At 38.1% G+C, this 14,411-nt stretch overlaps 1 protein-coding gene across 2 annotated transcripts in view; it reads right to left on the reverse strand.

The window, feature by feature from the left end:
- Positions 1-14,411, reverse strand: part of KLHL20 (kelch like family member 20) — a 72,040-nt gene that overhangs the window by 25,040 nt on the left and 32,589 nt on the right. For both annotated transcript variants that reach the window (XM_054464524.2, XM_063648497.1), the window contains exons 4-7: positions 9,120-9,278; positions 7,724-7,818; positions 4,821-4,936; positions 3,703-3,886 (exon numbers count right to left, since the gene is read on the reverse strand). In XM_054464524.2, coding sequence (XP_054320499.1) covers positions 3,703-3,886; positions 4,821-4,936; positions 7,724-7,818; positions 9,120-9,278 — 554 coding nt within the window. The remainder of the gene's footprint in view (positions 1-3,702; positions 3,887-4,820; positions 4,937-7,723; positions 7,819-9,119; positions 9,279-14,411) is intronic.

Raw genomic sequence — 14,411 nt, forward strand, 5'->3', positions numbered from 1 at the left:
CGTCACTTTCATCGTGCTCTTTGTTGCCTATGTACTTTGGTTTTGTTTTCTGTTTTTGCTTTTTAACTTGTATTTTTGCATTATGGGTTCTGTGTGATTTGTGCTTTAAAGAGGTTCTGTTTTGATGTGTTTCCAAGATTTGTTTCAAGATTTAGAGCTCCTTTTAGAAGTTCTTGTAGTGGTGATTTGGTAATGGTGAATTATCTCAGCATTTCTTTGTCTCAAAACGGCTTATCTTTCGTTCACATATGATGCTTAGTTTCACTGGATATGAAATTCTTGGCTGATAATTGTTTTGTTTGAGGAGGCTGAAGATAGGTCCCCAATTCCTTCTAGCTTATAGGGTTTCTGCTGAGAAATCTGCTGTTAATATGATAGGTTTTCCTTTATAAGTTACCCTGTGCTTCTGTCTCACAGCTCTGGATTCTTTCCTTCATCTTGAGTTTGGATAACCTAATGACAACGTGCCTAGGGAAAGATCTTTTTGTGATGAATTTCACAGGTGTTCTTTGTGCTTCCTGTATTTGGATGTTTAGGTCTCTCACAAGGCGGGGATATTTTCCTTGATTACTCCCCCGAGTACGTTTTCCAGGCTTTTAGAATTCTCTTCTTCCTCGGGTATACCGATTATTCTTAGGTTTGGTTGTTTAACATAATCCCAGACTTTTTGGAGGCTTGTTCATATTTTCTTATTCTTTTTTCTTTGTCTTTGTTGGATTGGGTTAATTCGAAGACCTTGTCTTTGAGCTCTGAATTTCTTTCTTCTACTTGTTCATATCTATTACTGAGACTTTCTAGAGCATTTTGCATTTCTAAAAGTGTGTCCAAAATTTCCTGAATTTTTGTTTTTTCATTAAGCTGTCTATTTCCTTGAGTGTTTCTCCCTTCACTTCTTGCATAATTTTTGGATTTCCTTGCATTGGGCTTTGCCTTTCTCTGGTCCCTCCCTGATTAGCTTAATAACTAACCTCCTGAATTCTTTTTCAGGTAAATCAGTGAATCTTCTTGGTTTGGATCCATTGCTGGTGAATTAGTATAATTTTTTGGGGGTGTTGAAGAGCCTTGTTTTATCATGTTACCAGAGTTGGTTTTCTGGTTCCTTCTCATTTGGGTAGGCTCTGTCAGAGGGAAGGTCTAGGGATGAAGGCTGTTGTTCAGATTCTTTTGTTCCACGAAGTGTTCCCCTGATGTAGTATTCTCCCTCTTTTCCTATGGATGTGGCTTCCTGTGAACCAAATTGCAGTGATTGCTGTCTCTCTTCTGGGTCTAGCCACCCAGCAAGTCTACTCGGCTCTGGGCTGGTAGTAGGGGATGTCTGCACAGAGTCCTGTGATGTGAACCATCTATGGGTCTCTCAGCTCTGGATACCAGTGCCTGTTCTGGTGGAGGGTGCAATGGACTCCGTGAGGGTCCTTAGTTTTGGTGGTTTAATACCCTATTTTTGTGTTGGTTGGCCTCCTGCCAGGGGGTGGTGCTTTCCAGAAAGCATCAGCTGTAGTAGTGTGGAGAGACTGGTGGTAGGTGGGGTCCTAGAACTCCCAAGATTATATGCCCTTTGTCTTCCACTACTAGGGTGGACAGGGAAGGACCATCAGGTGGGGCGGGATTAGGCATGTCTGAGCTCAGACTCTCCTTGGGCGGGTCTTGCTGCGACTGCTGTTGGGGATGGGGGAAGAGATTCCTAGGTCACTTGAGTTGTGTACCTAGGAAGATTATGACTGCCTCTGCTGAGTCATGCAGGTTGTCAGTAAAGTGGGGGAAAGCCGGCAGTCACAGGCCTCACTCAGCTCCCACACAAACTGAAGGGCTGGTCTCACTCTCATGGTCTCACTCCTACCGTGCCCCCCTCACAACTCTGAGTCTGTTTCCAGGCCACGGGCGACAGGCTTGAAAACTTGCCCCAGGCTATCCGCCTCCCAGCTGCAAGAGAAAAGGGCTTTAGTTTTCCCCCTGCCGGTAAAGTCTGCACGCAGGATTTCACACCCTCCCTTAAGTTCTGGTCAGGAGGCTTCTCGCCCTGTTCAAATTGTTACAAAGTTCAGCTAGAGAATTCCTTCTCCCTGGGGAGTTTTATCCCCTGCTCCTCTGGCCACCCTCCCGATGGATCTCTGTGGTGCCAGGCAGGAATCGCCTGCTTGGGGACCCAGCGAACTCCCAGGGCCTTTCTGCTGCTTCCTCTACCCCTGTTATTTCGCTTGCCTCTCTAACTTGACTCAGCTCCAGGTAAAGTTGGAAACCTCTCCAGCAAACAGACCTTCAGCTTCTCCAGTGGGGGTGTGTGTTTGGGAGAGGAGGGTCTCCCTTTCCCATTTCTGCAGTTGGGGCACTCACGATATTTGGGGTTTCTCCCGGGTCCTGCAAGAGCAGTCTGCTTTCTTCAGAGGGTCTGTGGGTCCTCTTGAGATTGCTGATTTTTTCTTGCAGTCAATCTGGAGCTAACATTTGCAATCAAGCCTCCGCATGTTGCCCGGTCTGGAGCTTCAGTCTAGTCCTGCCTCCCGTCCGCCATGATCCCTTCTGTGATGCCATCAATTTATTTTTCCCTTCTGTGATGTCATCAATTTATTTTTAAGTGTGTGTGTTGTTTTCTTTTTTCTTTTTTTTTTTTTTTGAGAGAGTCTTGCTCTGTCACCCAGACTAGAGGGCAATGGCGCAATCTCATCTCATGGCAACCTTTACCTCCCAGGCTCAAGCAGGCCTCCTGCCTCAGTCTCCTGAGTAGCTGGGACTACAGGCGTGCACCACTACAACTGGTAAATTTTTGTATTTTTTGTAGAGATGAGGTTTCTCCATATTGCAGTTGTTTTACTTCTACGGGACTGATCCCTCTGCTTTTTAAGATTTTTCCCCAGCTGCACAATCTATATCTTTAGAACTTGATATGCAGCAGCGTTTCATAGATGTGTTATGGAAATAAAGAGTCATTGTTAATCAACACAGCTTCTTGAGAGCAAGAAGCTATTGAAACATTAGTTACTAGAGATTCCCAATGTGCCCAGTCACTGCGATAGATATTATGGTGAAACACATTTCAACACGTATAGTACAATGTGATGGATATGTACAAACGTTCAAAATACTTATGGAAGGGCAAAGGAACAAGTAACTAGTAACTAACTCATCTGTATGGTAACACAGAAAGTTGTATGTATTAAGTAACATTTGTGTCTTGAAGAAAATGTAAGTCTTTTTTTTTTTTTTTTTTGAGAAGGAGTCTTGCTCTTTTGCCTAGGCTGGAGTGCAGTGGCACGATCTCGGCTCACTGCAAGCTCTGCCTCCCAGGTTCTGGCCATTCTCCTGCCTCAGCCTCCCGAGTAGCTGGGATTACAGGCATGAGCCACTGCACCTGGCCAAAGGAAATGTAAGTCTTAAAGTGGCAGAAGTATCCCAGGGAAAAAAGAACAGCATGCATATATGTAAGGAGAGAGGTATGAAGGAAGACAGCATGTCCAAGGAACTGCAGGCAATTTGATGTGTCTGCAGTAGCATGCTTAGGGAGTGGTAGTGTGTCATGGGAGACATACTAGAAAAATAGGCGGAGACCATATCATAAAGAATTTGTGTATCATACTAACTTGTTTAGGTTGCCAACTAGTGCCACAGATGCAATACTAAAGCATTAAATCAATTTGTTTCCTAATTAACATCTCAAATAAAACTATATGAATAGTAGAGAGAAAATTACAGATTGACCTTACTCACCTTTCAACACTATTGAGATAAGAGGATCCATCATGGCCTCCTACTGCATATAATAGATCATCAAGAACACTAACCCCAACTCCGCATCTCCTTTTGCTCATTGAAGCCACCATTCTCCATTCATTGGTCTGTGGATCATATCGTTCAACACTGGAAATGGCATCTCCACTGCACCAACCACCAACTGGGGAAGTAACAGAAATGGTCAAGAGAATCCTATCCTGAAGCATAAAATGTAACACTACTAACTTCACTGTGACCTAATGCTGAGACTCACCAAATGTCTTCTAGTAGTAGGTCAAAATGCAAGTTATGACTTCAACTCATTCCACTGGGATTGCTATAATCTTTAATTAATTCTGTAACTAAGTTAGTATTATGTCTATTTTACAAAGGAGGGCAATGATACCAATTCAAATAGGATTATGAGATAATATGTACATATGGATAGAATGGAGAAATTATAGATGGATATGCATAGAATGGAGAAATAAATTATAATTGTTTAATGTTTTTTCACAATTCTATGTGATTATGGGATGAGCTGAACATTGATATATAAATTAATGCATGTGACTCATTTCAACAAAACATCTACTGCACAACATTTTTATTTTTTATTTTTTGAGACAGGATCTTGTTCTGTTCCCCAGGCTAGGGCACAGTGGTGCAATCACAGCTCACTGCAGCCGTGACCTCCTAGGCTCAAGCCATCCTCCTGTCTCAGCCTCCCACGTAGCTGGGACTACAGGCATGCACTACCACACTCAGCTAATTGTTTTTCTTATTTTTTGTAAAGATGTGACCTCCCTATATTGCCCAGGCTGGTCTCAAACGCCTGGCCTCCAAAAAGCTGTATAGGCATGAGCCACTGTGACCAGCCAACATTTTTGGATTTATATAAAAATAGATATTAAAGGTGCTGAATGAGAAAAAAGAATAGAGCATTCTTTTGGAGTATATCAGTGTGGAATCATGGGTTATGAGTCAAGCTATATGCTGACTTATTATTTGTTTCTTATGACAGTAAATATCATAATTGTCCAAAGGATTATTCAAATGACAATTTCTCACATGGGAAAATATTCAATTTACTAACAGTATATTAAGATCCAAACCTGCAAAGAGTACTTCCCCACATCGGATAGGTTTCCGTGGTCTCGTCCTTGGTCCTTGCATTAGTGGTCGTTCTTGCGGCAATAGGAGGTAGTTTTTAGCCTCATCTACCAAGTCTCTGTAGAAAAAATTCTGCCTTTAATCCAAATACCTAAATTACATTGTTAGTTAAGTCCCAATGTAGTTTAGGAATATATAGGTTGGCAAAGGGAAGCAAGCATAAATCAAACCAAATCATGAATGCCAGCCAATATTAAAATCGGCACAAACATGAAAGCAATAATGCCAGTCAAACTGAGTTGTGAATTGATTGGTATTTCCATTATGACTCATATCTCACTGCAAATTTAACCTAAAGCTCAACATGCTTACAGCCAACAATAACTTTATAGAAAAGTAAAAATTACAATTTGATTACCACACTGCAGAGTTACTACTTTTTAATAAATTTTATTAGATTCTGCAAGATATTAGCAAGGTAGCACATCAGTCAGGGCAATAGTTATTTGCTAGATTAAAGTAATAAAACTGGGTCAAAAATCGGATTGCTGAAAAGAAACACTGTACTGCCACAAATTTGCTATCTGGTAACATATGAATGGTTTACTCTCAACAAGTCTACTGAGACAAATTTCCTGTCTTGTTAAGATACTTTAAGAGTCTAGTAATTACATTTGTAATGACTTTGCAGTGGCTCATGCCTGTAATCCCAGCACTTTGGGAGGCTGAGGGGCAGTGGATCATGAGGTCAAGAGAACGAGACCATCCTGGCCAATATGGTGAAGCCACCATTCTCCATTCTTTGGTCTGTGGATCATATCGTTCAACACTGGAAATGGCATCTCCACTGCACCAACCACCAACTGGGGAAGTAACAGAAATGGTCAAGAGAATCCTATCCTGAAGCATAAAATGTAACACTACTAACTTCACTGTGATCTAATGCTGAGACTCTACTAAACCACGTCTCTACTAAAAATACAAAAAGTAGCCAGGTGTGGTGGTGTGCGCCTGTAGTCCCAGCTACTCAGGAGGCTGAGGCAGGAGAATCGCTTGAACTTGGGAGGCAGAGGTTGCAGTAAGCCGAGATTGTGCCACTGCACTCCAGTCTGGCAACAGAGCAAGACTCCGTCTCAAAAAAAAAAAAAAAAAAAAGACAAAGACTTTGATCTCCTAATAGCTTGTTAGGTCATTTGAGGGTTCCTAGAAATAATACTGTAGAGCTATAATATTGAGCAAACCAACACAAAATTAATGGTAGTAACAACACTTACAGCTATGTGCTAGTCCTGGTTTTCAGTGCTTAATATATATAAACTCATTTAATCTTCACAACAGCCTTATGGAATAGGCACTATTATCATCCTCACTTTATAGAGGAAGAAACTGCAGCAAAAAGAAGTTAGGATATCAGGAAGGGTCTTCTTTTAAATGTGACTTCATAAGTACTTTTACTTTCTGCATCAGAATCAGTACAATACAATCTGATTTACGTTTAATGGAGGAGGGCATCTACATATTATTTCTTCAGATTTCAGCATGTATAATGTATTTGGTTTTCCTTTTAGCTACTGCAAATATTTAGAAGAATTAATTACCATTTGTCTGTGGGTTTTTTTTTTTTTTTTTGAGACTGAGTTTCACGTTTGTTGCCCAGGCTGGAGTGCAATGGCGTGATCTTGGCTCACCGCAACCTCCGCCTCCCAGGTTCAAGCAGTTCTCCTGCCTCAGCCTCCTGAGTAGCTGGGATTACAGGCATGCACCATCATGTCCAGCTAATTTTTGTATTTTTAGTAGAGATGCAGTTTCTCCATGTTGAGGCTGGTCTCGAACTCCTGACCTCAGGTGATACACCCACCTCGGCCTCCCAAAGTGCTGGGATTACAGGCGTGAGCCACTGCGCCCGGCCTGTCTGTGTTTTAAATATAGAAGACAAACATCTAGTTTAACTCTAGTCCATGGTAAACGGAAAAATGAAGAATGATTAATATAAAAAAGATACAATAAAATAAAATAGAAACATCTAAAATCCCCTCCAGCCTCTCCTGTTAAAAGAACAGGCTTTAGCTTATAGAAGAAATGCAAGTGAATCTACATGTCCTACCACCATTCTAGAATCAGGGATCATTCTAAATGTCTTTAATCACCAAGGGAGGTCCAAAGGTCAGTGTAGTTTACAAAGTTCTGAGTATGGATTTTCTCTTTCACTTTTATATTTGGGACATGCTGGGGAAAAATGGTTAAAAATCCCAGATGATTTCAGATTTGAACCTAAATCTTACAATCTGTCAAATTGGGAATGTAATTTATTACATTTTGTATATACTTTAGAGACAGCCTAGTAAAATAGGTTGCTTTTTTCCCCCCCTTTGTAAAAGTAGTTAAGAGTTTCTTTTGTCAAAAAACCTCTGGAAACTGCTTCACCTAGTTCTAGTGAAAATCTTTCTACAGCTATTTTAGAAAGCGGCAGATCTTCAACTCTGTCCACAATTTAGAAAGCAAGGCTGATTCTATTCCCCAGCCAGACATATGTGATGGAAGGAAAAAATGTTCATTGACAGAGTCAACAGCATTATTCAATTATTTCAAGGAAAAAAAAATATTAGCAGAGAATTGACTCTTTAAATTCAAACCTGCATTAAAATCTTAGAAATCTACCTTTCTATTGCCACTTCTACACCAATAAGCACCACACATAAAAACCTAATGGAATGAAACACTGGAAGTTCAGTTCTCTCTTCTTCTTTTCCTCCTCTTGATTCTAGCCCAGAAGAAAACCTTGTTAAATTAATGCCCTGGTTTCAGCTCTGCAAAATACAATATTTAGGAAGCAATACAAATAAGGAAATTAGGAAAAAATAGGAATGCTTAGTTGTTGATTTTTCCCATCCAGGGTCACTCATACCTGCATTCTTCATCACTTTTGATGAGGGGATCAGAGCCTACTGTGCCCACCAGGAACTTGGGACTAAGCAAAGGCAAACGAACATGCTGCAGCACCTATGAGAAAATAAACACCATTATTTTAATTAATTAATTTTGAGACAGGTCTTACTCTGTTGCCCAGGCTGGAGTACAGTGGCGTGATCATAGGTCGCTGCAGCCTCAATCTCCTGGGCTCAAGTGATGTGCCTACCTCAGCCTCCAGAGTAGCTCCAACTACAAGTGCATGCCACCATGCCCAACAAATTTTTGTATTTTTTTTTTTTTTGTAGAAATGGGGAATCGCCATGCTGCTCAGGCTGGTTTCAAACACCTGAGCTCAAGCGATCTGCCTGCCTTATCCTCCCAAGTGCTGGGATTATGGGCTGGTACCACTGCACCCAGACAATAAACACTATTAAAGGCATGAGCTCTCATCTATAAGATATTTAAGAGAATACATGCCCCACGGTACCCTACTGGGCTTCCAATTGTTTTGGGATCTCACTGAATACCATAAATAAGGAGGGAGGGAAGGCATAACTACTAAAAACGTTCAGCAATACATTATAAGCTCTTCTATAGCTGGACTCAAATTTTAATTCACAATCCAGAAGAATATCTTGTTGAATTGCTAAAGACTATAATCACAATAACAAGAATGGGTCTTAAGTGAACTACTGATCACTCAGTGATGACTGATGCATCATGTCTTTACTCTGGAAAGCGTGGTAGTATTTCCAAGTCATATTGAAGGAAAACTGTGGTAGGATTTCCAAGCTATAGGAAAAGAAGCATCCTTGCTTTCTTTTGTTCATTTTATACAATTTAAGTTTTGAATTGTGCTATCATTCAAAAGTAGAATTGATCCAAAATACGGGGAAAGCAAAGGAGCAAAAAGCCCACATTAATAAGCAACCAAAATGCTTCTAAATACTTATTTCCTTGATTATTTGGAAACAGATGGACTTTCTTACAGACAAATGTGGAGTGATAACTGTTTTATGTTTGCAAGACAAATACATATTATCTCATCTAGTACTAAGCAGTTTCTTTTTTTTTTTTTTGAGACGTAGTCTCGCTGTGTCGCCAGGCTGGAGTACAGTGGCATGATCTCGGCTCACTGCAATCTTTGCCTCCTGGTTTCAAGCGATTCTCCTGCCTCACGCTCCCAAGTAGCTGGGACTACAGGCGCCCGCCATAATGCCCAGCTAATTTTTGTATTTTTAGTAGAGACGGGGTTTCACCATGTTGGCCAGGATGGTCTCGATCTCTTGACTTTATGATCCACCCGCCTTGGCCTCCCAAAGTGCTGGCATTACAGGCATGAGCCACCATGCCTGGCCAGCAGTTTCTTAGAGAAGCATTTCTATCATTACCTGGGGTAATTGAGGACGTCTTTCCTGAATACTGTATTTGACCCAGGCCATCACTGCATTGAACACTTGTTCTTCACTGCGAACGTTTAGCTCATCACTGGATATTATATCAATGAGTTGATTGGCTGGAAGCAACATGAACTCTTCACTCTCCATTACCTGTTCAAAGTTAGGTAAGAAGAAAAAAAAAATTCTGTGATCACATTTATTGTCTCAATGTTTTTCTTCAGGGTTATGGGACAAAGCTGTATTCCATAATGCGCTGAAGTTTAAAACGATACCAGAGGAAAGGAAAAATTTGAAAAGAGAACAAAGGAATGTACAGGAGACACCATTAAAATTTAGTAAAAATAATCATTTGTGAGTCAGGCAATTTAAGAAAAATGACTTAAAAAATAAAAGATCAAAATAAAAATTTATATTCAAAATAAGCCAAATTAACTATACCAAATTATAACTCCAGATATATGAGGCATATAAAAAGTCAGGAAAAGCTTTCAGAAGATTAGTTGCTGAATAGGCAGTGTCGAGGGCAGAAAAACCAAGGGGTCAGTTTCAAAAAAGAATAAGAGTGTCAGCAATTCTGTAAACAAGAATGAATATAATGAGGAGAGTATTAGACCAGTGAAAAAACTCTGAGGACCAAACTCTCTAATATATATGCTAGTGAGAATCTACAAACACCAATAATTTATCTTTACCCAAGGCTAGGCAACTGTCAGAATGGAGATGAAACGGCAACAAGGATATTACCTTGTGGTACAGGCCAGCCACCTATTCCAAGGCCTTGTAATTCCATTCATCAGAATGTAGAGTAAAAGGGACAGTGTGCAACACAGAGGAAAGAAACAGTCACTGCTACCCTTCACGTGGTTTGTTATATTATTACTCATGAGACTGTACTACATGTGATGTCTTTTAATGCAGGCAGTACCTCTAATGAAGTTGATGGACTCTCTTGGGACAGGGTTATATTCATGCTCATCAAAAAGTCAGAATATTTAGCAGAATATGCAATAGGTCATAAAAATAATTTAAATATTTTATTAAGAATGTTTTCCTTAGCCAAGTGTGGTGGCTCATGCGTGTTATCCAAATAATTTGGGAGGCTGAGGCAGGAGAACTATTTGAGCTCAGGAATTTGAGACCAGCCTGGGCAACATAGTGAGACCTTATTTCTACAAAAATAAAAAATAAATAAATTAGCTAAGACTTGGTGTGGTGGCTCATGCCTATAACCCCAGCACTTTGGGAGGCTGAGGCGGGCAGATCACTTGAGGTCAGGAGTTTGAGACCAGCCTGGCCAACATGGTGAAACCCTGAGGCAGGAGAATCACTTGAATGCGGGAGACGGAGGTTGCAGTAAGCCAAGATTGCGCCATTTCACTCCAGCCTGGGCAACAGAGTGAGGCTCCGTTTCAAAAAAAAAAAAAGAAAAAGAAAAATTAGCAGGACATGGTGGTGCGTGCCTGTAGTCCCTTCTACTCCAGTGGCTGAGGTGAATGGATCACTTGAGCCCAGGAGGTCAAGGCTGCAGTAAGCCGTAGGTGTACCAGCATCACAGCACTCTGGCCTGAGAGACAGGTGAGGCCCTATCACCAATAAATAAATAAATAAATAAATAAATAAAAATTCTCGAGTGCATTAGGAAAAAATACAAATCTCAAAATAAAACAGTAAAGGGCCATAAGGCCAGTTATATTTATAGCAGAAATAATAACGAACGCTTCAATTTTTGTAGCGTAAGTCTTTAAACCATCTGACTGAGAGACTTTCTGAGGTTCAGGAAATTAAATAGTTAACCTTTAAATTTTAGCTGAGGTTGCTTAGGTAATTTAGTAATTAGAATGGTTGCATTTTTTTCTCTGTGGTAGGGCGGCTTAGTTTGGCAAACAAAAATACAAGACATACTTATACTATAAATTACTTGTTTATCTGGAATTTAAATTTAATTGGGTGCCCTGTATTTTATCTGTTAACCTTGCGTTGAGGGACTATAAAGTCCAGGGCTAAATTTGGGGCTTAGCTCTAGTAAGTGTGTTGGTCTTCACAGCATGCAAAAGTTTAGTCATGGCTGCATCTTGCTTTCCTCTTATTTTTCTCTCTGATTTGTTCACTTAAGTATGGTATTGTGTATCTTTGTGAAGTGCCTAAACATTTTTTATATTTCATCAGAGTATGAACCAAATGTTATATAAATATCAATGATCACCAAGTTTGAAGTTTATGAATAATCTACTAAGGTGTTAACTCATTTAATGGAAACGCAAGATGACAGGAAGATATGAAAATTTGGGTGAGAAAATATTTGGCACTAAGAGCACAGAGTAAAAATAATACTTTCGATAGACATGCCTGGCTAAAATGCTACCTCTCCTTTTCCCACCACCAGTAAAAGGATATTGATATACCATTTGGGCAGATCTAGCACTAAAGTCTATCCTTGAATCAAATAACCAAGTTAAGAAAATAATGCTTCACAATATCTACTCTTAAATAAGAGTTTAGAGGCAATCTGAACTTTAAGCCCCACACTATTATGGTAATCAGCTTACTTTTAGTTTCTTCAGATGAATGTAGATGCTATTTGAAGAATGAATAAAGCTGAAAACAAACATGAATGAATAAGCAAAGTCATCTGGAATTGTTCTAACAAGTATATGGTGAACTTAGTTGTTGAGTTTAGACAATTTAAAAATGTATGTTTATGAGCAGAGTAACACTGTATGAATTAAGCTAGGTCTAATGAAGTAGGAGAAAATTAAATACAGATTTGGTTAAGTTCAAAATAATTTAAATGAGTCACAAATGTTAAGCTCCAAATGACTTTTTTTGCACCTACATGGAGCCATGCTAGTCCAATAAACAAGGGTAAGATTTCCTTACTGGGATTTCAATATGGTATGTATCAGGTTCACTTTGGAGGCAGGATTAGAACTAGAAGGGATTTCAGAACTTTCTCTACTATCAAGAATATTATTCAGATATTTGTGAATACCTTAGATCTGAAACACAACTTATAGTTAGAGCAAGACATTAAAAAAAAAATTTTAAGTGTATAGCTCAATGAGTTCTGATAAATTATATACTCATGTAAACATGACCACAACCAAGATACAGAATACTACCATAATCCAAGAACGTTCTGAAGCAGAGAATTCTTTTTTTTTTTCAGATTTTTTTATTATACTTTAAGTTTTAAGGTACATGTGCACAATGTGCAGGTTAGTTACATATGTATACACGTGCCATGTTGGTGTGCTGCACCCAGTGGGGTCCAAAGCCTTTAGCATATTGTTTTGGAGCTCCTCAGTGATGGCAAATCTTTATTTTTGGAAAGTGGATTTGGTATTTGAAAACAGTGGGAAGAAATGAAGAGACAAGTCTGTTATGAAGGCATCTAAAGAAGTTAGATTATTTTCAATTAAAAAATTAAATGTGACTATAAAATAATGATTCTATCAACATTAATTAATAATATAAACCCCACTTAAGTCATAGTATTTCCCCTTTTATACTTTGTTGGAATTAATTTACTAATAGTTTGTTAAGAATTTTTGTATCTAAGATCATGAGAGATACTGATCTGTAGTTTTCTTTTAGTGTCTGTGGTTTCAATCAGGGCAATTCTGACCTTATAAAATGAGTTGGTAACTTCATTCTCCTTTTCTGAAAGACTTTGCATAGGATTAGTGTTATTTCTTCTTTACATGTTTGATAAATTCACCACCTGGGACTGGCATTTTCTTTGTGAGAAGGTTTTTAAATTATTAATACAATTTATTTCATAGATATAGGGTTATTCTGTTTTTCTGTTTCTTCTTAGTTTTTGTAATTTGTGTTTTCTTCAGAGAATTTGCCTATTTCATCTCAGTGAATTTACAGGTAAAATGTTGTTCATAATGTTTCCTCATCATCCTTCTTATGTATAAAGAATTTGTAGTGATATCTTCTCTTTCATTCCTGTTACTGGTAACTTGTGTCTTCTTTTCTTTTTTTCTTGATCAGTATGGAGATGGAGGTTCATCTTTTTTTTTTTTAAAGAGCTCTTGGTTTTTATTCTAATCTTTATTATTTTATTCCTTCTACTGTGGGTTTAATTTGCTCTTCTTTTTCTAGTTTGTAAAAGTAACCAGTGGAACAAAAATACAAACTTTCCTATATACCAAAAGAAATTAAAATAAAAAGCAAAGAAGATTCCACATAGAAAAAGAAATACAGCAAATATAACTGAATCAGGTACTATTTATAAAAATATGATAGAGTTGAAAACAAACATATCAGTCAGAGCAATAAATGCAAATGGGCTTAATTTGCCTATTTAAAGGAAAGGATTTCAAATCCGCTCATAAAGCAAAACTCAGTTCCACACTAATTCAAGAAAATTACTTAAAACATCATATTTTGAACAGGCTAAAAGTAATGGGAAGAACAAATATATACAGTCAAATGGAAACAATAAGAAAACGAGTTGAAATCCAGATATCAGACAAACTAGAACTTAGACAACAAATGAATTAAATCTGACAAGGGAGAACACTTTACAAAGCTCAAAGTCACAATTTATAATCAAGACATAAAGTTATGATTATGCATAAGGCAACACAGTAACTACCTATAGATGATATAAAGAGAAATAGACACACTAATAATGAGACTTTAACACACAGGTCCAAGGACAAAAAAGGAATATAGAAGAGCCAAGTGACATAATCAATAAGGTAGATCTTATGCATACATATCAAATACTATATTATGAGAATAGAAACTAGAAAATACACATTTTTCTCAAGCACAAAATAAAATAGAAAAATTGATCATATATTAGGTTACCAAGAAAGCAAACTTCATAGAGTAGAATTATTACAAACACTGATCAAAGTGCACTAAAACTAGCATATTAAAAATGAAATAAAAAAACACAAAAAACCCTTCCATCTAGAAATTTTAAAAAATTATTAATAGCTTTTGAGTTAGAGAAATATAAACAGAATTTCTATAAAACAATGATAATGAAGTACTAAAGACCAGAATCAATTAAATATATTAAAACCAGTGATCCGAGAAGAATAGCTTTACTTATAGTAGTTAATATAAAAGAATGAAAATAAATTAAGTCTCAACTCAAACAGCTGGAAAAAGAATAAGCCAAAAGAAAGTACAAGGAAGAAGATAATAAAGGTAAAACCAGAATGAAATACAATCAAGCAAAAAGGTAGATCTAATTAATAAGTAAAAAATCCTTTGTTTGAAAAAAGTTAAAACGGATTATTAGTTAACTTATTCAAGGAA

The sequence above is a fragment of the Pongo pygmaeus genome, chromosome 1 (genome assembly GCF_028885625.2).
Source record: "Pongo pygmaeus isolate AG05252 chromosome 1, NHGRI_mPonPyg2-v2.0_pri, whole genome shotgun sequence".
Classification (NCBI taxonomy): domain Eukaryota; kingdom Metazoa; phylum Chordata; class Mammalia; order Primates; family Hominidae; genus Pongo; species Pongo pygmaeus.